At 47.6% G+C, this 26295-nt stretch overlaps 3 protein-coding genes and 1 long non-coding RNA gene across 13 annotated transcripts in view; 2 read left to right on the forward strand and 2 right to left on the reverse strand.

Moving 5' to 3' along the window:
- The first annotated feature begins 3023 nt into the window (after positions 1–3023).
- Positions 3024–6769, forward strand: CCDC200 (coiled-coil domain containing 200). Of its 3 annotated transcripts, none has more exons than XM_020886545.2 (4): positions 3025–3322; positions 5032–5308; positions 5753–5802; positions 6393–6769. In XM_020886545.2, the coding sequence occupies exons 1-4, from the start codon at positions 3233–3235 to the stop codon at positions 6432–6434; spliced, it is 459 nt and encodes a 152-aa protein (XP_020742204.1). In that variant the 5' UTR covers positions 3025–3232; the 3' UTR covers positions 6435–6769. The 3 variants fall into 3 exon arrangements, with proteins under 3 accessions (XP_020742206.1, XP_020742204.1, XP_020742205.1); XM_020886546.2 differs by having other exon boundaries at positions 3031–3322; positions 6564–6760; XM_020886547.2 differs by lacking the exon at positions 5753–5802 and having other exon boundaries at positions 3024–3322; positions 6564–6767.
- Positions 6770–7820: 1051 nt separating this feature from the next.
- On the reverse strand, positions 7821–14639 carry TMEM106A (transmembrane protein 106A). Of its 2 annotated transcripts, none has more exons than XM_020886544.2 (8): positions 14553–14639; positions 13163–13389; positions 12569–12632; positions 11250–11403; positions 10517–10657; positions 10362–10405; positions 9635–9688; positions 7821–9133 (listed from the first exon to the last, which is right to left on the reverse strand). In XM_020886544.2, the coding sequence occupies exons 2-8, from the start codon at positions 13368–13370 to the stop codon at positions 9013–9015; spliced, it is 786 nt and encodes a 261-aa protein (XP_020742203.1). In that variant the 5' UTR covers positions 13371–13389; positions 14553–14639; the 3' UTR covers positions 7821–9012. The 2 variants fall into 2 exon arrangements, with proteins under 2 accessions (XP_020742203.1, XP_020742202.1); XM_020886543.2 differs by lacking the exon at positions 14553–14639 and adding an exon at positions 14169–14546.
- Positions 14640–14792: 153 nt separating this feature from the next.
- NBR1 (NBR1 autophagy cargo receptor) overlaps positions 14793–26295 on the reverse strand; it is a 28841-nt gene continuing 17338 nt past the window's right edge. For 5 of the 7 annotated variants that reach the window (XM_020886536.2, XM_070479451.1, XM_020886541.2 and 2 more), the window contains 10 exons: positions 25571–25717; positions 25010–25085; positions 24386–24496; positions 23964–24128; positions 23664–23741; positions 22099–22516; positions 21563–21657; positions 20868–20925; positions 20033–20147; positions 14793–16572 (listed from right to left, as the gene is read on the reverse strand). In XM_020886536.2, coding sequence (XP_020742195.2) covers positions 16399–16572; positions 20033–20147; positions 20868–20925; positions 21563–21657; positions 22099–22516; positions 23664–23741; positions 23964–24128; positions 24386–24496; positions 25010–25085; positions 25571–25717 — 1437 coding nt within the window. In that variant the 3' untranslated portion in view covers positions 14793–16398. The remainder of the gene's footprint in view (positions 16573–20032; positions 20148–20867; positions 20926–21562; positions 21658–22098; positions 22517–23663; positions 23742–23963; positions 24129–24385; positions 24497–25009; positions 25086–25570; positions 25718–26295) is intronic. The other 2 variants (XM_020886539.2, XM_020886538.2) reach the window with 2 other exon arrangements.
- Positions 24491–25697, forward strand: LOC139039124 (uncharacterized). The gene is made up of 2 exons (XR_011492332.1): positions 24491–24615; positions 25216–25697. It is a non-coding gene; the product is annotated as an uncharacterized lncRNA (long non-coding RNA).

Below are 26295 nucleotides of genomic sequence, written 5' to 3' on the forward strand. Positions count from 1 at the left end.
GGAAGATCCCCTGAAGCAGGGCAAGGCAACCCACTCCAGTATTCTTGCCTGGAGGATCCCCATGGACAGAGCAGCCTGGGGAAAGAAACTACATGCTACAACTACTGAGCCGTCTGTGCTCTGGAGCCCTTGTGCCCCAACAAAGATCCTGTGTACTGCAACTAAGACCCAATGTAGGGAAAAAAAAAAAAAAAAGACCCAATGTAGGGCTTCTTCAGTGACTCAGAGGTAAAGAATCTGCCTGCGAATGCAGGAGATGTGGGTTGGATTTCTGATCCAGGAAGATCCCACATGCCTTGGAGCAACTAAGCTCATGGGCCACAACTACTGAGCCTGTGCTCTAGAGTCCGGAGCTGCAACTCCTGAGCCCACGCACAGCAACTACTGAAGCCCGAGAGCCCTGGAGTCCTTGCTCGGCAACCAGAGAAGCCACCTCAATGAGAAGCCGAGCAGCAACGAAGATTCGGCACAGCCAAAATTTTAAAAATAAAATAAAAAAAGATCCAACACGGCCAAATAAATAAATATTATAACAAATTTAAATAGGAAAAGAGAGATGTAGCAAGGTTCACAGACCCACCGGCTCCTCAACAGAACTGGGGCAAACCTATCAGACAGCCATAGCCAGGTCCCCCCTGGGATGGCATGCACTTGCCGCGCATCCCATGGTGTCTTCCAACGACCTTCAGAGGAAAGGCTCAGAGATGCTGAGTGACCTGCCTAAGTTCTCCTAGCTAACAGGTGACACAGCCAGGATTCAACTAAAGTCAGTCTAACTCCAGAACCCTACATGACTACAGTATACCAGCTGCCTGAATTGACACTCTATGAACCTGTTCTCTGGTTCAAGGGCTGTATCCTGCACCCTCCCTCCACCAGTGCAGTGTTACAGGGTGAGGCTGGGTTCGAAGCCCCTTTTTCACCCATGTCCCTCCCTTGTTTCCAGCTGCAAACAGCCTCTGCTGTTTCTAGAAAAATTTAAATCGGTGGGGAAAGGCCAATAATCTACTTAATGAAATGACCCCCTCTTCTAGCCTCTCCACCTACTGGAGACCCAAGGAGTTAAAAATGAACCTCCCCAGAATGTGTCACTAATACGCGGGGTGATTTGAGCTCAAGGCAATGGAGGATCTAAAGACCCAGGAAGAGCTTTTTATCTCTCACTCAATTGCCTAAAAGAATTTAGACAGGGGGCTTGTCTCAGAGAGAGTTATTATCAAAGAGAACTTTTATCTGAGAAACTCATCTGCACAGCAGGGCAAACATCTCATTACCAAACACATGTTCTCTTTTTGTCCTGTGATTTACCCTCCTCTGTTTTTTTTTTTTTTTTTTTAATTTGATTGCGCCGGGTCTTAGCTGTGGCACATGGGCATGTGAACTCAAGTTGTGGTATTCGAATGCCTAAGTTGCAGCATGCAGGATCTAGTTCCCTGACCAGGGATCAAACCTGGCCCCCCTGCATTGGGAACACAGTGTCATAGCCACTGTACCACCAGAGAAGTACCCTTTCCTCAGTTTTGAAGCCCTAAGCTCTTATCCCATTCCTTAGCTCAGAATGGCATATAAGCCTCAACTGTCCTTGGGTCTCACATTCTTTTTAATAAATACTTATTTTATTTTTATTTTTGGCTGAATCAGGTCTTACCTGCAAAGCTTGGGCTTCTCTCTAGTTGAGGTACCTGGGCTTAGTTGCCTTGGGGCATGTGGGATCTTAGTTCCCTGACCAGGGATGAAACCTGAATTGCCTGCATTGGAAGGTAGATTCTTCACCACTAGACCACAAGGGGAGGTCCCAGGCCCTTATATTCTTATGGGATCCCTGAATATATGTAATTACACTTGTTTTGCTCCTGTTCATCTGTCTTAGGGGTTTCCCAAGGGGCTTAGTGGTAAAGAATCTGCCTGCCAATGGAGGAGACGCAGGAGACATGGGTTCAATCCCTGGATTGGGAGGATCCCCTGGAGAAGGAACGACAACCCACTCCAGTATTCTTGCCTAGGAAATTCCATGGACAAAGGAGTCTGGGCAGGCTGCAGTCCATGGAGCTGCAAAGAGTTGGACACAGCTGAGTGCCTGAGCATGCATGCATGCCATCTGTCTTGTGTCCATTTGATTATTAGACCAAAGAACCTAGAAGCCCAGGGGATGAATTTTTCCTCAACAGCATGCAAATTAAGTAGGATAATAAAAAATCCTAACCTGTAGCTCAGCAGTTTTATACTTCATTTCATATATTTCTCGTCTATTAATCCTTTTGGTCCTGTGTGAACCCTGTGAGGACTGTAACAAGTACTACCTTTCTGGTTTTCCAGGTGAGGAAATGGGAGTCTCAGAGAGGTAAGACTGAGCCCAAGTTCAGAAGAAGAGATAGAGGGTTGACTTGAGCCCAGCATATTAAATCCCCAGGATTAGGGTAATTTCTAATAAGCCACCTTGTATTCACAGAGTTCAGACCCCAGTGAAGGTTAGTTGGATTTTTTTTTTCAATTAAAAAAATTTTTTTTGTGGCTGTGCTGGGTCTTTGTTGCTGCGCTTGGGCTTTCTCTAGTTGTTGAGAGCCGAGGCTACTCTTTAGCTGTGGTGCGCGGGCTTCTTATTGCAGTGGCTTGTTATAGAGTCCAGGCTCTAGGCTCATGGGTTTCAGTAGTGGCACACAGGCTTAGTTGCCCCAAGGCATGTGGAATCTTCCTGGACAAGGGATTGAACCCATGTCCTCTGCATTGGCAGGTGGATTCTTAACCATCGAACCACCAGGGAAGGCCTTGCATTTTCTTGACTTAGCACAGGGGGAGGAGATGGAGGACTAAAGCAGGAGGAGAGGGAGAGGTCAGCAGAGGGCCAGAAGAAGATGCTGAAATCCTGGGGTGGGTAGGAGAAAGAAACCAGAGAGAAAAGTCAGACCACTTGGGAATTGTCCCTGGGGTTCATTGAAACTCAAAGCTAAGGTGGAAAGCTGTCTTCTACGTGCTCAGGGCCCCGGAGAGAAAGGTGCTTTACAGATGTTCCCTGGGAGGCTTGGGAAGAACACCTCCCGCCTTCCCATGGCAGGGGAGGGGGGCCTGCCCAGTTGCCTTGGTAGTGGTCACATTGTGAGGTGGTTCTGGTTACAGGCCACGGGGTTGAGGAGAGAGGAGACAGAAGTGGTGGGGGCAGTGGCAGCCTCCTGGGCTCTGCCTGCCCCCACCCCTCTGCCTTCTGTCACCCCTCCCTTCTGTCACCCTCACTGTCATGGGCAGTGCTTACCACTGGGAGGCCCGTCGGCGGCAGATGGCTTTGGACCGGAAGAGGTGGCTGATAGCCCAGCAGCAGCAAGAGCAGGTGCAAGAGAGGGGCTGGGTTCACCGGGGTCCTTCCAGGGATAGGGAGGAGATGGGGAGGGAAAACAGATCCCCAGGAAGCTACTATCTGGCGAATGTTGTTTTGCTGGGAGCTGGAGGAAAGCAAGTTCCTTTGATGTCGTGGATGTGTGTGTGTGCATTGGGGTGACTCAGCTTTGTGGTTATACTAGGCTGAGGCCTCATGTGGGACTGAGGGGTCAGGCACAGGAGGTTTTAAAGCTGCACTGTCTGATATGGTGGCTACCAGCCTGTGTGCTATAGCCCTTGAGACGTGGCTAAGAGACTGAGGGACTGAATTTTAAATTTTACATATTTATTTAAGTATAAATTTAAAAACAAATATCCACTTTACATACTGGCAAAATTTTAAGTATGTTTGGAACAACTTGGGTATGTAAATCTACTTTTTTGATTGTAAATTATATGAACTCGAAATATTGATCAAGTTTATTTTGTAAAACTTGCCTTTCTAAAACGAATTTGTGTTACTTTATTTTTGGCTGTGATGGGTCTTCGTTGCTGCATGCAGGCTTTCTCTAGTGCGAGGGCTTCCCATCGCGGTGGCTTCTTTTGTGTGGAGCACAGGCTCTAGGCGCATGGGCTTCAGCATGGCTGGTGGGCTCTAGAGTGCAGGTTCAGAAGTTGTGCCCGGGCCTAGTTGCCCCATGGCATGTGGAATCTTTCTGGACCAGGGATCGAACCCATGCCCCCACAGTGGCAGGTGGATTCTTAACCACTGGACTACTAGAGAAATCCCTTGATCAAACATTTTTGTTATTAGTTTATTTATTTACAGTTGTGCTGGGTCTTCCTTGCTGCTCCGGCTTTTCTCTAGTTTCGGAAAGCAGTCTCGGTGCACAGGCTTCCCATTGCAGTGGCTTCTCTTGTTGCAGAGGACAGGCTTCAGTAGCTGTGGCGCATGTGCTGTGGAGCACAGGCTCAATAGTTGGGCTTAGGTGCTCCTCGGCATGGGGGATCTTCCCGGGTCAGGGATCGAACTGGTGTCACCTGAACTGGCAGGCGGATTCTTTACCACTGAGCCACCAGGGAAGCCCTGCAACCACACATTTTTTGAAAAATGTAATGTCTAAATTCAGATGTGCTGTTGAGTATAAAATGCCCTCTGTGTTTTGAAGACTTAGTACAAAAACAAACACTATCAACTATCAATATTATCATATTGATTTTATGTTTTGGATGTATTGGGTGGAATAAAATACATTGTTATACTTAGTTTTACCTATTTCTTCTTCCTTTGTTATGTGGCTAATAGAAAATTTTAAATTATATATGAGAGTGAAAGCATTCGCCTCTGAATATGGTACCCATTAAATTTCTACTGGACAGTGCTGTTTCGAGGCATTTGTAAGAAATTATTCTTTACTCTCTGGCACTGCAAATGGATTTCAGTGCACACAGCTCTCAAGCTAGGAGGTAGGGAGTCAGAGGCTGTGTTTACTGGGCAGGGGATCTGCCAGGGGGCACTGTTGCTATAGAAACAGTTTAGGGTGTGGGTGGGTGAGGCGAGATGGCTCAGGCTCCAGGCTCAGCCTTCAACTCCAGGGAACAGAGACCCTGCAGTCACCTCCGCCTCAGGATTCCCTTGTCTTGCTTCCTGCAGTGTCTCTGGCAAGCTGGTGAGTGGGTGGGGTGGGAGGAGGATTCCACTTGTGGGGGGCTTCTTGCCAGGAACTGAAGAAACTCCAAGAAGAGGAACGTCAATGTGAGAAGAAAACCCAGCCACCTCAGGAGACCCGGCAGGAGTCGCAGCCACCCCTGGCGCAATCACAGTTGCCACCTATGCCACAGCCACCGCAGGTGCCCCAGCAGCCACCACAGCCAAAGCAGCAAAACGCCCAAGAACGTCTTACTCAGGGCACCTCCCAGTACATCCTCCAGGATTCCCAGAGGCCAGGTCCCCACAAGGACACATACCAAGGAGAGGTGACCAACCCTCATGGTCCTGGTAAGATACCCAGCAGTAGGAGGTAGTGAGGAAGGAGTCCCTGGTGAGGGCCCAGATGCCATATTTGGGGGAATCTCCTTTACTTGGGAGTCACTGTCTCTGAGTGGCTTTGTGCCAAGCTAGGGTGGCAGAGAAACCTGCCAACTTCCACAGAGGGTGGCTCAGAAGTTGTCAGTCCCTCCTCTAGGGTGAGGGGGACAGACTGGGGAGGGAGCCAACAGAGGGCGGGAGATGAGTTGTAGGCTTAGCAACAATGCCCTGAGCCCTGTGGGGTCTGGAACAGGGAAGCACAGGCTGGCTTCCTGGTAGAGAGTTTTCAGTGTGGGCTGGGTCTGTGCCTTGCCTTAGATAGGGGCCATGGCCCGCCTGGTAAAGAATCCAGATGTGTCGTGTTCCGTTCTCAGAAACTGCCAGATGAGTAATTGTGCTTTGTTTCGTCATCAGGTTATAAGAAATGTAGCCCAGATATGCAAACCAAGTACTCACGATTCACGGTGAGACAGATTCAGAGTGTGAAAGCCAGATAGCTTCTGGCTGCGTGTCTGAGTGTGCTTGCGTGTAAGTGTGGGGGGAGTCTAGAAAGGCTTCCTTGGCAGAAGTTGGGAGAGGGGATTGAAGCTGTTCAGTCATTTCTGGATGGCCCATTCCTCCATTCCTTCCCCATAAGAATGTCTCGGCAGGCCCCACTGCTCAGTACCAAGTGTAAGTGAAGGAGCTGACAGTCTAGCTGGGAAGGCTGGACAGGTACAAAGAAGCACAATCTAGGGGCTGATTAGGATAGAGTCCGCTAGGCAGGAGGGAGGAAAGACCTGAAGTAAGAGGTATGGTTCTCAGTTAGGATCACCACTCTCTGGCAGCAGGACTCACTCTCTGAGTCTCAGCTGCCCATTCATTAAAGGAGAATGATACCAGTTCCACAGTAGAGCTGTCATGAGGACTGGATTAAAAGGGAAGGCATCTGAAGCACTTAGCTTAGTGTCCGCTAATTGTAGACCATCAAACCCATGAAGACTCTTGAGAGTCTTGGGAGTTACATAAAACAGGATGAGCTTTGGAAAGGTTTTTTTTTTCCTTCCTGACACAGGTGCCAAGGACAGGAGAACCCGATCATAGTCCTTTAAGATGAGGACTGGGCTGTTCACTACATTTCACTTTGATTCCTTGGCTTCAAAGGGCTTACTTAATACAGTAAGCAAACCCAGTGGGCCTGGGAACTGCTGACCTGTTTTTGCCTCCTGTCTCTCCTCCTTCTCAGTCAACGAATTACATCCAGCAGTGGTGATTCAGAAATAGACCCCAAGATCCCACTGGCCATCAGCAAAAAATCAGATAAGCAACCTGATCTTCTTACCACCCAGCAACACCTCCACTTCAAAAGCCAGTCCCTCCTGATCCACTCTGGCAGAGGAGCTGAGCCAGGAATAAAATGTGATTTCTTCCTGGAAAGAATCGAAGAGACTGGTCAGGCTCTGTGAGATTGGGATGAGGAGGAGGGGTAGGAAGAGGATGGAGGGAGTGTGGGAAGAAAGTGGAAGGTAAGTCCTTGCTTCTCCAGGTAAAGCCTATGGGAGAACTTGGCTTTGCACCCCTCAAGTCTACAGCTCCACTATTGGCCCTTATTTAGGAATGATAGGCCTGTCGGGAGCTCAGGTTCATGACTCTCATTGGAGCCATCAGCCCGGCTCCCTGGAGGATGCTTACTGAGATACAGCTGGGGGAGGAGGGGTTGTATCACACCAGAGCAGACCTGGGGCAGCGACGGGAAGAAGTGGCAGACAGGGACCCCCTGCCCCAAGTCCAGCATCAGTCTGGTCCACTGTGGGCATGCTGCTGTTGATGATGAGAGGCAGGGACGGAAATAAAGAACTCAGAGGAAAGGGGGAAAGTAGTCTCAGGCACAGGACACCTGACCTTAGGAAGAGGGGGACTGCCCCACCCCCCAAATCCATAGGCTTCTTCCTCCCTGGGTCTCAGTCTTTCCGTGTAGCAGAGACAGCTAAGAGGCTCTAAAGCCCCCAGATATCCCCCTCCCCACTTCCTGAAACTGACAGGTAGGGTCCCCCAGCCTCATCCCCTCTTCCACTCTTGACTGGTAAGGGGGGATGGTGCCTGGGTCCTTTCATTGTAGCATGGCCTTTGGGTTGGAAATTAACACATTCTGATATTTTTGCCTGGAGAATCCCGTGGACAGAGGAGCCTGGCAGGCTACAGTCCATAGTGTTGCAGAGTCAGACATGACTGCAGTGACTTAGCATGCACAAAGGAACCTCTCAGTGCAGTGTTTCTTGAGAGGAGCACTTGGGGGAGGTATGGGGAGGGTGGGGACACAGAACAAGAATATTAAAGTTGGATGGGACTTCAGAGATATATAATGAGAGAAAGGGAGAGAAGCCAGAGAAGCAGGGCATGTTCCTGAGGGGCTCAGGGACTGGGGAAGACACCTTGATGCCCACCTGGACATTAAGAAATAGGCTGTGAGACAGGGAGTGTCCACCAGCAGCTCCCTTCCCAATTATAGGACACCTTTATTTTTCTTTTTTAAACACTGTTAAGTACAGTTTAGTGAATACAATGTAAATCCTTTACATTTTCCGAACTCCACACAGCATAAGCTCCAGCCTGGACTTCGTGGATTTTCACGCTGTTGCCAGCACCACTTTGACCCGTTACTCAGGCATGAAAGTGTGCATACGGGATGAACTCCTCCCTTCCTCTTGTCCCCTGGTCAGCTAGTCATCAGGTTCTGTCCCCACTTCCCTTTCTCCATCCTTCCTACTTCACATTCAGCTTTCCCCACCCTCCAAGCTCATCTCTCTGCCTGTCTGAGTGATAGGAACCACGGTAAAGGCGACGCTGGCACCATCTGACCTGTGTGCACGTACATGGGCTCAGGGTTGTGACCTCCTTCAATAAATACCTTTTAACATGACTCTGGTGCAGAGAATAATATTAATAAAAGTGTCTTATGGAGAAGAGAAGCTTTAACTGCAGAACAGCTCTGTGTTCCTGGGGACCCAGATCATCTATAACCAGGAAGGAGGCAGAGCCAAAGGGCCTTGGCCAAAAGGTGGGCAACAAGTTACCAGGAGAGAAGCAGGCCATCACCAACGATCTGTCACGTGACCAAAGCAAAACGCCCTGAGGACAGCACAGGCTGATCCCTGTCATTCCCATCACTGGGCGGAGAACTGGAAAAGGATCCGTGGAGTCAAACCAGATAAAATGAAAGTTGCATTCAGGCAGGAAGAAGGCCTTCCCTGGAGGAACCAGGCAACCACAGTGCTCAGCATAGGAAGGTGGGTCCTGCTCCATGCCTCTGAGGCAGCTCTGAGGAAACTTTGGGTCAGACTTCCCTCCAGACATAACCAGGAGGCCTCTGGTGCTGGCCTCTAGAAGAATCAGGCTTCTGATACTGTGGAAATCAGAGAGTGGGTGTGTGTGTGTGTATTTGTGTATGTGTGAGAGAGAGAGAGACACTGTATGTATGGGTCTATGTGTGAGAGAGAGAGGTAGGGGTGTGTGAGTGTATATGAAGTTAACTTCCACAGGAAGCTTCCTCTACTGCGGGTGCATGGGGTGGGAAGGGTATGATAAAGCAGGGTTTTTCCTTTGGCAAAGTCACCATGGTCCTGCTGGGTACCACGGAGTTGTGGGAGGTACAGACCAGGCCGGCACGCGACGGGAGCTTGAGGACAGCAGACAGGTCACGGTGGGTGAGAGACCAGCAAGTGGGGCACAGATGTGTTTCCCCGACAGTCCACATATTCATAGCTCTGGAAGACCAGCTGCTCGGAACGGCTCAGGTAGGAATAGGTCAGGGTGCCCCTAGAGAGGAAAAAGAGGCTTTGGTAACTGTGTCTGGGAGGAAGAGGAAAGCCCTGGCCCTGCTCTGTTCTCTGGGGAGGGCTGGCTTCCTGTTTGTGTCATGGCTCCTGGGACAGCTGCCCCACCCAGGTCCTGGGCAGCTCCATGGGTGTCACATCAACAGCTCAGAAGCAAGGTGGACCCTAGAGGAAGGGCTGGACGTGCCACTATCAAGAGCCAACAGATTCATGGAGTCAGCTTGGATGACTTCCTTCCCACTAGGGGGAGCTGGAGTCAGAGGTGGGAGAGAGGGGCCTCCCTTGGTGGTCCAGTGGCTATGATTCTGAGCTTCCCATGCAGGGGACCCAGGTTCAATCCCTGGTCAGGGAACTAGAGTCCACATGTCACAACTAAAGATCCCGCATGCTTAACCTAAGACCCAGCAAAGCCAAAATAAGTAACTATTAAAAAAAAAAAAGAAGAAGTGAGAGAGGGGATACCAGGGCTTCAAATCCTACTTACTGGATGTACAAGAGCACATGGTGGACTTTGATTTCCAGCCAGGTACAGATTTTGCTGAGAAAGACAGAGAGGAAGAACACGGGACCACGTTTCACACTGAGCAGCCTGTCAGTCCCAGGCCCCTGGCCTCCTTTCCATGGGGAGGGCAAGGACCCAGGCCACTCCCACCCCTTCCCACTCCCTCTGCCTAAGGTGAGCACATCACTCCCCCAACCCCCACTGGCTTGGCCCAGGCATGTGCTGGCCATTCCCTTAGTAGAAAACAGCGAGTCAGGCTGAAGAGCCCAAGTCATATATTGTAAAAGTGAAAGTGAAAGTCACTCAGTCGTGTCCACCTCTGCGGCCCCATGGGTTTATACAGTCCATGGCATTCTCCAGGCCAGAATACTGGAGTGGGTAGCCTTTCCCTTCTCCAGGGAATCTTCCCAACCCGGGGGTCAAACCCAGGTCTCCTGCATTGCAGGCAGATTCTTTACCAACTGAGCTACAAGGGAAGTCCCATATATTGTAAGGATTAACCCAATTCCAGCCTGGTTTTCATTTCAATCCCACTCCAAACAGGCAGATGCTGGGGGCCCTGAACACTTGCACACTGCAGTCTTGGCTATAAGCATGCAGGCTGAATGCTGGCTGCAGGGTTGCTAAGCAATCAAGAAATCTGGTGGGGATTCAAACTGGGTTTCCAACCAGGACGGAGGTGAGGGAGAAGAGATCAAGGGCTACTCACTATGTGTTTTCATCCCATATCTTGTTGGCCACTGCATAAAATATCTGTCAACCAAATGGTCATAGGGTTAGCCCCAACTGCAGCCGCCCCCTTCCCCCCACCACCTGTGTCCACACACTTGTGCGGTGTGGAGCTGGCCAGCGAGAGGGAGTCACCTGTTCAGTGGCTAAAGAGCCGATGTGGAGAAGGAGGCTGTGGGAGACCTGTCCCACCACGAGGGACAGGTGCAGAACCTCTATGGTCAGCTGGGTCACAGTGATAGGGCAGTAATTGTTATTGGAGATATTCAAGATACTCTGGGGAGGAAGACAGGGAAAGGGAGGGGTGAGAGTAACCATCCTTGGCAAGAAGAAGTCAAACAGTTTCAAAAGCCCCCAGCCTGATTGAGCCCCATCCCCAAGTGAGAGCTTCAGCTGCTGGGGCACCAGTGCCAGGAGCCTCTTGAAGGGGCTTTTAATGACACAGGGTCACTGTTAACTAAGACCGTAAAAGTGAAAGTGTTAGTCACTCAGTCTTGTCCGACTCTTTGTGACCCATGGACTGTAGCCTGCCAGGCTCCTCCGTCCATGGAGTTCTCCAGGCAAGAATACTGGGACATTAAGCTGTCTCAGAAAGCAGTCTCACCTTGCAAGGCTCTTTCTGTTCCCCTGCCCACCCGGAAAGTCTCAGGCATACCACTCCCTAATACTGCTCTGGCCTCAATTCTAACCTCTCACAGTTCCAATCCTACACAATCTGTTAGGGGCTTCTCCCCAGGCTTCTGACATCCTCTGAGTGCCGTAAGATCCTTGGCTGCCCATGCCCAAGGTCAGAACACAGGACAAGGGCTTCAGAGGAGTGCTGCCTGGAAGGTGGGGTCGGAGCCCAGGGGCACAGGCACCCACCCACCGTTATGTTGAGGTAGACATTGGCCTCATCAATGGCCACCGTGGAGGAGTTGAGGCCCACAGGCTGCACGGCGATTGTCCGGGGAAACAGGAAAAAGACGATGAGGGACGAGGTCACCAGACAGATGGACACTGCCAGGAACACGGAGAGTTTCCTGTGGGAAAGCAGGACCCGGGTAGGAAAGTGGAGAAGTCTGGACACAGAAGCAACCTGGCCAGGGGTGTTCAGATACTCTTCTCTGTACACAAGGCTCTCCTCTGAGTTCCCCTCACAACTGGACACTTAGCTCCTCAGGTGTGGAGGAGCCTGGAGTCAGGGGTGGCCCAGAGTGAGGAGAAGCACAGGACTGAGAAGTCAGCAGCTTGGTGTCCATCCCCAGCTCTCTGTACCCACTGGCCCAGTAACTCTGAACAACCCATTTAAGCCCCAAGCCTCAGTTTCCTTGTCTATAAAATGGGAGATAATTCATTGTACCTACCTACCTCATACAATCTGTTATGGGCTAATGCAGGAAAAGCCACCAATCCCTGGTCCTGGTGCATAGTCAAAGGCTAAACCAGTGCTAGCTATTGGCCAGCTATCACTGGAAGAAGTCCATATGAATTTTGAGAGTTCTGAATTTTAATACTCATATTCAGAACCAGACATCATCTGTCCATCTAATTCAAAATTATAATACACATTAAAGAGACCGCACCTTGGTAGCACCTTCTAAGGGTCACTGCCAGATTTGGATTCTGATGCAGTGGTGGGGGAGGGCTGGGTGGTGGCTCCCAGATGGAAGCTGAGGACCCTGGGAGGAGGAGCTGCAGGGATTCATGTCAAATGACCCAGATGACAAACAGAGTCACAGGCCCCCACAGTGAAACTCAGGGCTGCCTCTGAGGTTCTGAAGGGTCCCAGGTCAGGGAGTAGCTGGCTTTCCATCTTTTCGGGGAAGAGAACAAGCAGGTCTGAACTGCCATAGCAGAGGAAGTTCTTAGGAAAAATCATTTCCCCAAACCAATGGCAATTAAACCAATGGCAACTCCCTCTATCCTGGAAGGACTTGCAGAGTCAAGAGGTCCTCTCTGTCTTCAAAAGGGAGCCATGCTTCTTGGAAGCAGTGATGCTTTGGATACTAACTGACCTCAGGTGGTATGCTGTGCCCTGAGATTCTTTAACTAGGAAAATCTGTGGAAACAGGGTGCTAATATGTCTGAGCCCAGTGAGGCTCAGGCTTTTGGAGGAGAACCAATGGAGAAAATTTAGTAGAGGAGGGCACATTGGGTGGGATGACAAAGAGGAATTGCCTCCACGGGCAATGAAGAGGGGCTTACGTGTGCCTGGGCTTCAGCCTCTGGTCCCCATAGGGGATAAGGGCCACCAGCTGCTTCTCTAGCTCTGTAGAGAGAAAGAGGATGAGGAGGGCCACGAAGTGTTCATGACAAGTTTCCTGTATCAGCCTGCAAGAAGCTCCCCTCCATCCCTGAGCAGTCTCAGAAGCACACTATCTCTGACCCAGGGCAGGACTGGGGACACTGGCTGTTGGCAGCTTAGTTTTGCCATTTCTCGAATGGAGGTGAGATTTTCATTGACATGGGTGAAGAATTTCTGCAAGTCATCACAAGTCAGAAAAGCCCAGTTTCTTTGGAGAAACTGGTAACTTCCTGAATCCTACGGCAGGGTTGCTAAGGAAGCAGAGAGGCTGGAAATCCCCTGGGGTTGGGTGGTACAACCAGGGCAGGAGGGAGGTCTCTGCAGAGAGCACAGGGAGGGTTAGAATCTCCCTGGACCAGCCTGAAACTGGGGGACTAGGAGCCCGATGATCTAACACCATCCAGGGAGACTCAGAGGGGCCTGGTGCTGGCCAGCTGGCTGTTAAAGAGCCTTTCCTGGATCCCAGGCTACTTCCAGAGCCTGCAGTTACTCACCTCGAGGAATCTCCCCACTGCCCTGACAGGTGGGACAAGTTACAAAGCCAGCACCAGCAGCCCTTTCACAAGGCACACAGGAACAGAAAGGCTTGCTGTTGCCGGTGCTGGAGTAGCTGGCAGCCTTGCTGCCAAAGGCTGGGTCGGGGGGCAGGATCAATTTGTTCTCATCCTCCTGAGAGGCCAGCTGGGAGAACGTCTCACCCATTGTTCAGGGATATTTTTCACTGATGAAAAAAGAACAAAATTCAGTTAGCGTGGATGTTGGGTGTCACTATGGTTTTAGGCTTTCGAGATTGGCAAGGGGCCCCACCACAATTTCAGCAAGCTCAAGCCTAAGGAAGTGAAGGTACGGAAATTCAAGCAGTTACCCGTGGCTCTTAGATCACGAATCTCTGCATTTCAACTCCTCTCTTTATTGTAGGACAGCTCAATTCCGAGAGGGAAAAGCAAAGCAGAGGTTATTTCACTTTAAGGGACTTTCCTAAGTGAAAGCAGAGCACTTATTTTGTTCTGGAAAAGTTGCTGAGCTGTCACTGATTACCAAGGAAGGAAGTTAGATAGGGTTGGCTTGGGGGCAGCAGCCAGGAGAGTCCCTTCATCCTCTGAGACAAGACAATTCTGGAGATGTCTCTCCAGCACCCCGGGGCAGAAATGCCTGAGGTCTCCCAGCCTGGGTCTCCCAGCTTCCATTCCTGAACTTGGGCAGGTACTGGTGTAATAGGAAGGTAGGGATTCTTCGGAACAAGAAAGAAAAATGAAGCTAGACTGGTCACAGATGTGGCTTAAAAAACCCCTAAAAAGGTCGTGGAAGGGAGCATAAACTTCTATGTTGCTTTCTAAGGTGGGATGGGAAAGAATGTCTGGGGGAGGGGCAACGTCTGGGTCAGTCCTTTACAAGGAAGAACCGAGGCTAAAAATCTAGATTCTCAAAAGAGTGGAGTCAAATGAGTGGGCATCCTGAGCTGAACTCTGACCTTCTGGGCTAAAATAAAGGTAGCCTCACCTGGCTTAGGTCTGAGATCCCGGGCTCCTCTCAACTGCGAGGACTTTTGGAGATTTTTGGAGTACGTCTTTGGGGACGAGAGCCTTTAGGGTAGGGTGGCTCCAGAGTCCTGGGGGGTGGGGTTGAATGCCCCGTTGGGGCAGGTGGGGAGCCGCGACTGTGGCCTACCCATAGCCCCAGCTGCTTCACGCCCTACTCTGAAGCTGGGCCTGGACTGAGAGGCCAAGATTTCATCGAAAGAGGATTTTAAGTCCCATCAGACACCCCGAGAGGCCGTTAGTAGAGTTCGGTACCTGCGTGTTGCGCTAGGAGGAGGAGGCACAGGAGGGGCCTGGGCCCTTGCCTCCCAAAGGAAAAGTAAAGGAATTTCTCAAAGCGCCTTACCCTCGGGCGACCGCGGCGACAGAAACGCCTGCAAAGTAGAACCGAAACTGCGGGAGCCGGGGTCTCGCCCCAAGCTTTGATTCAAAGCCTTGGGAAGCTCCGCCTCGGCTCCTCCGAACCCGCCCCCAGGGCCCGCCTCCTCCCTCCCAGGGCCCGCCTCCCTCAACACAGCGGCCAGAACGTTTCTCAGCTCCTCAAGGGCCATGCGAGGTACTGGACGAAGGTACCAGCCAGGGAAGGTAAGAGTTTCAAAGTTTATTTCACCATTCTTTAAGCGGTTACGTACAAGTACAATGGGACAGACGACTGGACCCTTACAATACGACTCAGATGGTCAAGACAGATCCCGTCCCAAATCAACTCAATTAATTACACACAACCGGCTGCTCAGCCTCTACCCAGACGGCCCCATAAAAACGTTTTAAATAACGAACAGCCTGGTTGGCTTGCAGTCTGAATCCTGGCCTATTTAACAGCATTGAAAGGTTATACTGTAAATAAACATCATTATGGCTAATGATTAAATCATCATTCACTGTAATACCAACCAGGTTATATAATACTATTTTATTATCCCTCCCCCTTCGGGCTGGGGGGTCAGATTTCTTTTCTGCAAGCAATTTTTATGACTAAAATCTTTAGTGTTTTTTGTTACCTCTTTACCAGCTGTACCCAAGACTCCCTTCTATAAACAGAGTGAGGACTTTGGACCTTTGTAAGCAAGCTCTTTCCCACTCACTTACCCTGGGGTTAAATTAACCAAAACATTTTTCTGTGAGTTTGCTCCCCATCCAAGTTTTGTAAAATATCAGCCTCTTTTTCTTGTTCTAAGTTCTCTTGAACAGATTTCAAACATTCAAGAGACATTCAGGACTTCCTGAATCCCATTTCAAAGCCTCACACCCACTCATTTGCCCGCTCCTGAATTTTACTGATAGTCACATAATAAAGTTCAGTTTTCTCATGTTTCTATACAGCCCTTGCCCACTCTACTGTAAATAAGACCTGCCCCCTGACATAAAGAAAAAAGTTAACTGTTAAATTTACTTTTTCCTTTAATAGAAGTTTTTTTTCTTCTTTATAGGATTAGCAAAATATTTCACACTACCTAAACTTTTTCCCTTAAATAAAATACAAATGTATGCAAAATTGCTACAATAGACACTGTTCAACAGGTGCTGGTGGGTTATTTAGCACACTCCCCGCTCCTTACTCAGAAGTGCAGAGACGTGGAAGGTGGATATACTTCAACGCATCAGTGGGGTCTTTAGAAAACAACAGTGCTGATTACCGAGACTTGCAGAGAAGTGACTTTCTACTTGAAAAGGGAAGAGTAACAAAATTCCTATCACATTCTAGGTGTCATTTTAATACCACATAGCTATTTAAGCTTGGGATAGGTTAAGAGAAATTATGAGAATAATTCTGGAAAACAACTTCCAAGGTTAATTCCTTTTAAAAACTGACAACAGATATCCTCATAAAAACATCCATGTTAAGCAAAGAAAAATACTCAACTTCAATACAAGCAGAAAGAAAAATGGTTCTATAGGAAGTTTAAGTTATACTCTTCAGTGCACTAAAACAGAGAAAGGAGCTTTATCCAAATCAATTGAAAAATGCTCTTGCTACAATTCACCTAATGTCTACGGTGAAAATTTAAGTTCTGGTTTTTGATTTGCTCCAAAAAATACTGCAATGCAGGTACTGTCTTGATAATTCAATGGTGGGCTCTTATTATAGATTCATCAGATTAAAAAATAAGCAAGGGTCTCTACCCCATGCCCCAACAGAATAAAGATCATCTCTGAGCAGCAGGCAAAGTTATTTAATACGAGGTCACTCCTCAGTAGCGGTGGCTATACCAATCGTTGTTGTTGACCTGAAGGAGTTCTGTCACCACTTGCAGGATGTTGTAATTGTGTTTCTTCAGCAGCCTTAGGTTCAACTGCCTGTCACAGAATCCCATTTCAAAGAGATGGGCCATCAGCGCTGCTGTCTGATCTTCAGAAACTACTGGCTGTGTAGAGTCAAGAAAAGCAGAAAAACAGTTTCTGTAAAAATCTGTATTATTTTGCTGAGTAATTCTAATCTTTCCAGATTTATTCAAAACACTAGTTAATTAGGTGCAAGACTATGACACTCCTGTCTACCCAACACCAATGGGTCTTCTGAGGGGATAAGAAGGACTGGGAAAACTCTATTTTGGATGAGGTATGTTTGTATCCCAAACCAGGTAACAAATGAACTGTCTTTAGAACTAGATGAAGAGATGCAAACACACTCTGGAAACCCTGTGAAGATAAAGGTGATCATGATGATGGGCCAAGGAGAAGAAGAGCTGTTACTGGAAAAGAGTCTGGGAAATTTACTCAGATACGCAGAGGAGCCAGACCAGGAACTGCTCAGGAAATGACATCCTGGGCAACCTTCTTGGCTTTTTTTTTTTTAAATAAAGAATAGCAATTTTTTATTGCTAATTTACTTAATCTTTTACTTTTACTTTCCTCTTTGGGCCAAGCCCTGTGGTGAACTCATAACCTTCCTAAATCCTCTGAACACTTGGAACACCCTCTTATCATTTACTTAACAGCTGTGTTGAGTACCAATTTTCTTACTTAAAAAAAAAAAATGGAAACACAGGTTAGCTAGTATTTTGCAGGGTCGTTGAGTGGATTAAAGCTCAACATTCAGAAAACTAAGATCATAGCATCCAGGCCCATCACTTTATGGCAAATAGATGGGCAAGCAGAGGAAACTGTGAGAGACTTTATTTTTTTGGGCTCCAAAATCACTGCAGATGGTGACTGCAGCCATGAAATTAAAAGCTGCTTACTCCTTGGAAGGAGTTATGACCAACCTAGACAGCATATTAAAAAGCAGAGACATTACTTTGCCAACAAAGGTCCGTCTAGTCAAGGCTATGGTTTTTCTAGTAGTCATGTATGGATGTGAGAGTTGGACTATAAAGAAAGCTGAATGCTGGAGAATTGATGCTTTTGAACTGTGGTGTTGGAGAAGACTCTTGAGAGTCCCTTGGACTGCAAGGAGATCCAACCAGTCCATCCTAATGTTCACTGGAAAGACTGATATTGAAGCTGAAACTCCAATACTTTGGCCACCTGATGCAAAGAACTGACTCATTTGAACGGACCCTGATGCTGGGAAAGATTGAAGGAGGGAAGAGAAGGGGACGGAAGAGGATGAGATGGTTGGATGGCATCACCGACTCAATGGACAGGAGTTTGAGTAAAGTCCGGGAGTTGGTGATGGACAGAGAGGCCTGGCGTGCTACAGTTCATGGGGTCACCAAGCTCCGGACACGACTGAGTGACTGAACTGAACTGAATGGATTCAGGTAAGAAAGGATGTCATTGTACTGAGCACTGTCTCTGGTATTTCTCTCTTCTACGGTTCCCTTCTATTTCAGAGTAAGTTATCCATTCTCCTTTCCAGGTTAATCCTTCTGTATGAACTTTACTTTGTATCTCATTACCTCTCGTCACCTCGGAAATATTTTTCTACTAATTGATCTCTCTTATTTTGATTGTTAACCTCCTTTGCTACTGGCTCACCTTTAAAGATGTCTCCCTCTGCCTTACATGTCCCAGCTTTCACTCTCCTTTTCCCTTTGTACAGTCCAGCTGTTTGAAAGTGAGGCACAGCTGTACTCTTAAAGTCCTCTCTGCTCCGTCACACTCCTCTACAGCACCTGACACTGCTGGCCATGCCCTCCTCGTTAAAACTCCCTTCCCTTCCTCCTCCTCCTCCTCGTTCTCTGTCTTCTATGCAGAGCCCTCCTTCTTTCCATGATCCTTAGAGACTGTGCCTTCCTTTATCCATTCTTCCTGGAAAATTTTATCTAATCTGTGGCTCCTGTTATATCTTGTACATAAATGACTTCATTTCCAGGCCAAACTTCTTTTCTCTGTAATTCAAATGTATAAATCCAACTATACTCTGGATAACTTGACCTGGGTGTGTCTCAAATTCAACACACTCCAATTCACCCTGATTTTCTTTGCCTTCTGCCCAAATATACCCTTTTTATATATCCTCTCTTAATAAATGGTACACTGACTACCTAAACCAGAAACTTTTATCCTTGACTTCTTTCTAGCCTTATGGCCTCCAAGTTCTGCCATTTCTATTTCTCTTCTATCCTTCTTTTTTTCTTATGTGTGGATTCTCAGCTGGATTTCTTAAGGCTCCCTCACACCTCCGCACTATGGAGGAGTGGAGTGATTTTACAAAGAACAAATCTGATCATGTTAATTATTTCCTTAAAATCCTTCAGAGGTTGCCCACGGGGCCTAAAATAAAATCCAAATCACTTAACACAGCATCCCACCAACATCACTGGTCTTTTCTCTTCTTAGAACAAATTTACCTTCCAGGTTCACATTTCCAGATCTCTTTACTGGCTAATCTATGTCTACCCTTTCTGACCTCTGACTCCCGGCAAACACTTTTAGGATGACTTTAGGCATCATCTACCAGGAAGCCTTCCTGCGTTGCACTGTGGGGCCAATATCAGACTGAGGTGTTCCACTGGTCTGAGAAAACTGGTATAGTACCTTACACTGCACAGTAAATGTGTGTGTCTTTTTTAATTAGATGAAAGATTCCTTAAATTCTGTAGTGCTTTGCAATTTTCAAAAGTTTCATAGACAAATGTCTGTTTACTTCTTGTTTCCCCACTTTGGGCAGGAACTGGTGTCTGATTCCTCTTGTAGCACTAGCGCCTGGGAGAGCTCCACACACATACTAGGTCTGCAACAAACATTAGGTCTTTTTTCTTTCCTCCCTTAACTTAGCCAAAGTCATATAAGTGGAAAGTGGCCAAGTCTTTGTGTGTTAATCAAACACTAAGTTTTGGTGATACATATATCCAATGGAATTAATGATAAAAAGGAACGAATTTGAGGCAGTTCTATAGAGATGGATGAAACTAGAGCCTGTTATCCAGAGTGAAGTAAGTCAGAAAGAGGAAAACAAATATCGTATATTAACACATATATGTGGAATCTAGAAAGATGGTACTGATGAACCTATTTGTGGGGTAGGAATAGAGACGAAGACATAGAGAACAGACTTGTGGAAGCAGAGGGTGAGACAAATTGAGAGAGCAGCATTGAAACATATTCGTTATCATGTGTAAGAGACATACATAGATAGTGGGAAGTTCCTGTATAGCACAGGGAGTTCAACCTAGTGTGACAACCTAGAGGGGTAGGATGGGGTGGGGGAATGGGAGGGAGGTTCAGGAGAGGAGACATACGTGTACTCATGGCTGATTCTCGGCTGCTATACAGCAGAATCCAACACACACTGTAAAGCGATTATCCTCCAATTAAAAGAAGACTAAACTTAAAGCTCATGCTTTCTGTGATGACATGTGACTCTCTCCAGCCCAGGCAGATATCATTGTTTTCACTAGTGACTTAGATTTGGTTCAGGAAAATAAAACATACACTGACCTGTGCGGTGACTGGTGGTCCAGCAAACAAGGCCTTGTATGCAGAGGCAGCAACGGACAAAGCCCCCTTCACCAGTCCTCCAGCAATGCTGTTCCCGTGGTGGTGGTGGTGGTGCCTGAGGAGGAAAGCCAAATTATCTCCCTAAGAAACACTAATTATTATCTTCCTACAAGATAATCTGGGCTCTCATCTGGGAAAGTAAATGAGATTTCCTGGAGAAAAAAAAATCAAATGTAAAATGAGTGTGTGACTGTTTTCCTATCAGTTTTATAGTTACAAATTTAGGTCCAATGTAGGGCTCAGTTCTTACTGCTATAAGATATGGGCACTGCAGAAAACATGTCACTCTTTCATGCCAGCTTTCAGCCCCAGTGGAAAATTAATGTGGTCAAGGGCACAGTGAGGTACTGGCAATGTATCTGCTCAGTTACCATCTCAGAGGAAACACCTTCCAAAAGAAGGTGATTTTCTGAACACTGTATACGGGGAGGGGCCCAACTTAACACTGCCTTGAGATGACTAGGAGTAGAGAGGCAGGTTTGTCTAAGAACAAGTTACGAGACGCACAAGGGGCTGGACCTTCCTGCCCTCCTCTGTTACTAAGCAGGAACTGAACCTAAGGGCACTTCTTCCTGGTCTGAACTGGGAACCCTCTTAAACATCAGTGTTAGCCCTCTGCTCAGGGTTGCTCAGAAATAAGAACAAGAAGGGATGATGGCTCTCCTCCGTCACTCTCAGGAGGGGGCACGTGCTCTGAGATGCTCGTGTAAGCAGGGTAACACTGGGACATCCACCTGCTTCTGAAGGAGAGGCTGCACAGGCAAGGTCCAGTTACCTTGAGTGGTCATAGCTCTTCGGTCTGCTGTTTACAAGTCCTGATGAGCCTCTGAGCTCTAAAAGCAAAAGAGCTGTTGGTTAGATGCAGCATCTAGAAATGCCTGGGATTTCCTAACTCCCAGCAGGGCTATTTCTGAGGCAGGTAACAATCTGATCACAACATTTCAAGCCTTTATCTTTTTGGCTGCACCACATGCCATGTGGGCTCTTAATTCCTTGATCAGAAATTCAACCTATGCCCCCTGCATTGGATGCAGAGTCTTAAATCATTGGGCCGCCAGGGAAGTCCAGGCTTTGTTTTTTGAGGAAGAGAGGGAAGCCACTTTGAGGGTCTACTCACAACTCCAAAGTGCTATTCTCTTTATTTTGTAGATGAGCAAACAGACCTTCAGGTATTATCAACCTGCTGAACCACTTCAAGGTTACACAGTGAGGAAAGGTAGAGCTGGGCCTGAACCTAGACCGGGCTGGTTCCAAAACCTGTGTTCTTTCTACTACAGCACAAAGCCAGCTTCTATGGGGTCTCGTCTAATAAATATTAAGCTAGAAGATAGAATAAAAAGAGTAGGAGGGAGGAACACAGAAAAAGTCAAAGGGCAAGTTTCGCAAAACTGCCAAGAACCAAAGAGTGCCTACGTATACCTGGTTTCCATGAGAAAAGAGCACAGAGAGAAAGCTCAGGTAGGTCATTACCTCCTCTGATCTGACCAGGGACTGAAGAAACTTCTGGTACGGTAACTGGTAAATCCACTCCTGGGGAGCCATGATGCTGTGCACAGGGAGGACTCCTTTCGGAAAGACACAACATTGAAAGCGAGTTGAGAAGGCACCTCTGGTAACAGTGGAGAAACAGCAAACGGGCACAGCAGGGATAGATTATCTACAGAGGCTTCACACTGCTGATCCAGAGCACATGTCTGCATCTAGGGATCAGGTGGGAAGGGCTCACTCTTCTGTTTTCGTCTTCGGCCACAGTCAAGCTAGAAAGACTGGCTGCAGTCTGGTCACTCCCCTGCTAATTACTCAGCTAATTAAGGTTAACTAAAGCAAGTGTTTCTTTAAATACAGGATCCACAAATACTGGGAAGTACAACTTTTATTCATCAGACTTTACTATGGGAAATCGCCATTTCCCCCGCTGACAGAGAAATAGGTTTTGAGATCAGGTTGAGTCCTCTCTTTATTTCACCTCTGGAGGACAGCCCAGCAGAGTGGGGTACAGATGGTACCTGGGCAGCTGTGGCGGAGGCCCCACCACCTCTGGGGTTAGGGGCACTGTGTCCAGAGTCTGTGAGGTCATAAGGATGTCACTGATGCTGTGCCCTTGTGGCTGGCTCTCCCCTCCAGGGGGTCTCTCCCCAGCTTCGACTGGTTCCTGCCCAGCCTCAATCCCAGGCTCGCCTTCAGCCCCTCGCTCCAGGCCTGGCTGTGAGAGTGCAGAGCTGTACATGGAGTCCCCCAGGGGGCGGCTGGTGTCAAAGCACTCAGGCAGGATGATAATATAGTCCTCTGAAGAAGCAGAGGACTGACTCCGAACTTCATCTTTGAGCTCATCCTCTTCCTCCACAACAGCCTCTTCTTCAGCAATTTGGACAATCTCCTCCCTCTCGTCTGCAAGTGGTCCCTCTTCAGGTGAGGCAAATTTCACTAAAGGGTGAAAGCATCCAATTTTAAGGTACAAGCTAAGAACAGTCCCTCGTGTTTACTCTACCCTATACCAAGCCTTGTGGTTCATGAGCTATAATTATGAAAGCCAGAGGAGAGGGACAAACCAGAGGGCCACATTCAAAGTCTGAAGCTGCAAAGAACCAAAGTTCATAAAAACAAGGTCAGCAGAAGCTTCTGAGTAACACTATGAACCTTAAAACAAGGAGGCCCCTTTTCTTTTCCCCTTTAGGGGACAGTTAACGTAACTGTCAGAGCTACCCCAAAGACTATAAATTCATGGAATTCTCCAGGCCAGAATACTGGAGTGGGTGGCCTTTCCCTTATTCCAGGGGATCTTCCCAACCCAGGGACTGAATCCAGGTCTCCCACACTGCAGGTGGATCCTTTACCAGCTGAGCCACAAGGGAAGACCAAGCATACTGGAGTGGGTAGTCTATCCCTTCTCCAGTGGATCTTCCTGACCTAGGAATCGAACCGGGGTCTCCTGCATTGCAGGCAGATTCTTTACCAACTGAGCTATCAGGGAAGCCCCTAACATACTGGGATGGTTTCAAATCGAAACTGCTAAACTAGCTAACAGTGCTATGAGAAGAGAAAACATATGGTGCTAAATACCACAGGACTGTATAACTACTTTTGACTCCTTCCCTCTTCTTCTTTGCAAAGTAACAAGTAGTCATGACAGAAAACTGGCAAAACATGGATGAGTTAAGAAAAAAAAACAACAACAAACTACCGATAATCTTACTGAGACAACTACTGTGAACATTTTGGTATAAGTCCTTCTAGACTTTGTTTAGACTTTTTTTGTAATCCATTTGTACTCAAGTGTGTGTGTGGAAATACATATATATATTTTAAATACATAGGTTTAAAATTCGAGTGTTTGGATAGTATCTGAAATACATGAAATTGGTTCTGCCTATCTGACCTCTAGAAATTCTGCCACAAAGAAATTTATTACAGCAGAATTTAACTCTGAGAAACTTCAGCTTGGTGCTGCTGCTTCTGCCCACTATTTCCTGACTGCTGCCCTTGGAGAAATGAGACAACTCAGCTGCTGGGGGTGGGGGTGGGGGTGGGAGGGCAGGGGAGGGTTCTCTGCTGAGGGGCTCTGTCCACTTACAAGAAGACTCTTTACTGCAGAACCCAGGCAGCACAGTTGGCTGCTGTTCCTCTGTGGTGTGCAGCTGTAATTCCACCCCTGGGAAAGTGCAAAAATGAATTACGGAAGCTGCTTTGCTCCTGATGCACATGTAGAGTCTAAATGAACAACCATGACGCAAACTCTAACAAAGATTCCCCTGTCTCCACTCTCAGTAGAGACAAGCACTTCTACCTGCTCAGATCTGGCAACCACAAGTCAGGTGTCACTCCAATGGGGAGGTGGGATGGGGTGAGGTCTGGGAATTCTAGGGACACTCACTCTGCAGGGACTTCTGTCTGCAAGGTGGTTTGTGATCCGGGGCAGCATCCAACGTAAGGGATCGGATGACAGTCTCACACACAAACTGGGTCCCACTCAAATCATCTTCTGGTTCCTCCACGGAAGAAATGTTCTCGGCCTTCTTCTTTACTGACACTGTGGAATCTGGAAAGGACAGAACCTTTGTCTGTACTTGGTGTTTAAAGTGTTACAGAGCTTTCTCCAGTCATGTCCCCATGCTGATACGATGCCAAGGAATAGCTGCTGTCTGTGCTATGTGAAGGTAAGGAGACCTCAAAAAGTCAGATTCTATGGAAAACCCATTCACACACCAAGGTAAGGTTAGTAGAAGGTATGGATAACAACAGGGTGTGGTATGGAAGGGGAGGTTGCAAATGCTTTATAAATATTTAACCCCTTACCAGGAAGTGCTTTAAATCCCGCCCCTTCACTCTCTTCCTGTATCTGCCCCAAGCCTGGCTTCTCTATTAAAGGACTGTCATGTGGCAGAGGAGACATGCAGGGAGTCATATCTGGAGAATGAAGATAGGAGAACCATCAACCAAGAAAAAGCATTGCATCATCAATACTCAGTGTCCAGAAGCAGCAGCTTCTAGGTTTCCTGCCTCCTGCAGAGCTAAACTAAACCCAGGTACGCTTCAAGGCCTGTTGTAAAGAATTTCTCCAGGCCATCAGGTACACAAGTATCTCAGATAGGTCAATCAACACAGGAAGGATCATAAACAGTTGTTTGGCTTTGGAAGACCATGGCCAAGACACAGAACCATGAATGTAAAGTAACAAAAGGACACAAACACCTAGAGAGAAATGGAGAAGGTCCCTTTATGGGGGTAAACTCTGTACAAACTTGTATTGTTGCCTCTGACAGAAACAGGGAAATGGGCCCATGGGTAGAGTTTTAATATCACATTGTGGGAGAAATCCTTGCCTACTAATATCTCAGAATGACATAATAACTACCAGAGTCAGGGGGGCAGTACTATTGGGCCTGTTAATAAACAAGGTGGACAAAGTGACATTCTTACCCACAGGAGTGTTGTGGGGCACTCTCTCCAACTCTTGGACAATATTTATATCCAACAGCTCAAAGGACAGCAGATCCTTAAAAAAAAAAGGCGGGGGGCATGTTAGGCTACTTGCAACACATATAAGAGCCATGTTTTGTGTTAAAGGCTACTAAGCTCCACATCATCCTAGATTCAACTCTGTTCAAATTCATGTCTCATTTCAGTCAAGTGGGAACAAGAAGAGTTAAATGGGAACCAAACATTCAAATAGCCACTGGGAAGAGAGAGAGCGGATGCAGTGGGGGTGAAGGTGAACCAGTTAGGCAGAAAGAAGAGGCAACGAAGGGGAAGTTGTGGGAAGCACAAGATAAGTTCCCAATTCAAAGAGGAAACATTTAGTTTAGAAACTTGCTTCCACTGGGGATGATCTTGCCATCCAATGCATCTCACTAGATTAGAGTGGGTCTATCTCTAACTTCCCGGGCAAAACTGACAGCTCTACCAGCTTCCCTTCAACAAGTTAAGAACTTGTTCCCCAGGGCTTTCTGTCCCTTCCCCTCAAAATGCTCAGTCTTCCACCTGGGCAGTCAGAAGGTCCACAGATGGGATGTAGAGCTCTCTCTTGCTGGCAGCATGCTTTGCCTTCTGTGGGATGCGAGCTCCTGTCCCTTCTGTCTGCTCAGTTGTTTCACCAGGCAGAATTTCTTCTTTAGCCAGAAAAGCTTCCTATGGAGAGAAACCATTGGGACACATTTTTGGCCCTCAACAGAACTCAAAAAGCAAGTTGATGGCTGCCTCCCTAAAATCAAATGCACTGTATGTAAAACTTTTTGTTTTAATTTCACACTTTTCTATGAAAAAGCTGCAAAAAGAGTACAGAGAGTTTACTAATTACCCCCCTTCATCTAGCTTCCCTAATGACAGTAACTTAGATTAACCATAACAACAATAGTCAAAACCAGGACATTATCACTGGGTAACTTAAATTTAAGCAGTAAATAGGGAAGTTGCCCTAAAACAACATGCACAGGACTTCCCTGGTGGTCTGCTGGTTAAGAATCCACCTGCCAATACAGGGGACACAGGTATGACCCCTGGTCTGGGAAGAACCCGTGTGCTGTGAAGCACTACGCTGGCGCTCCACAACAAGAGAAGCCACTGCAGTGAGGAGCCTGTGCACCGCGATGAAGAGCAGCCCCCGCTCACTATACTAGTGAAAGCCTGTGCAGCATCGATGAGCCAGTGCAGCCAAATATAAATAAATAGAACAACAACAACAAAATCAAAAAGAAACTGCACCAAGT

This window comes from Odocoileus virginianus, chromosome 17 (genome assembly GCF_023699985.2).
Source record: "Odocoileus virginianus isolate 20LAN1187 ecotype Illinois chromosome 17, Ovbor_1.2, whole genome shotgun sequence".
NCBI classification, from domain to species: Eukaryota; Metazoa; Chordata; class Mammalia; order Artiodactyla; family Cervidae; genus Odocoileus; species Odocoileus virginianus.

What these genes read in the sequence shown, in the direction of transcription:
- CCDC200 (XM_020886545.2), top strand. Translation starts at nt 3,233, where the DNA reads ATGGGCAGTGCTTACCACTGGGAGGCCCGTCGGCGGCAGATGGCTTTG. An exon ending in GACCAACCCTCATGGTCCTG is followed by an intron (nt 5,309 to 5,752) that starts GTAAGATACCCA and finishes TTTCGTCATCAG; the next exon opens with GTTATAAGAAATGTAGCCCA. An exon ending in CCAAGTACTCACGATTCACG is followed by an intron (nt 5,803 to 6,392) that starts GTGAGACAGATT and finishes TTCCTGACACAG; the next exon opens with GTGCCAAGGACAGGAGAACC.
- TMEM106A (XM_020886544.2), bottom strand. Translation starts at nt 13,370, where the DNA reads ATGGGTGAGACGTTCTCCCAGCTGGCCTCTCAGGAGGATGAGAACAAA. An exon ending in AGGCTGAAGCCCAGGCACAC is followed by an intron (nt 11,404 to 12,568) that starts GTAAGCCCCTCT and finishes GCTTTCCCACAG; the next exon opens with GAAACTCTCCGTGTTCCTGG. An exon ending in CATGTGCTCTTGTACATCCA is followed by an intron (nt 9,134 to 9,634) that starts GTAAGTAGGATT and finishes TTTCCTCTCTAG; the next exon opens with GGGCACCCTGACCTATTCCT.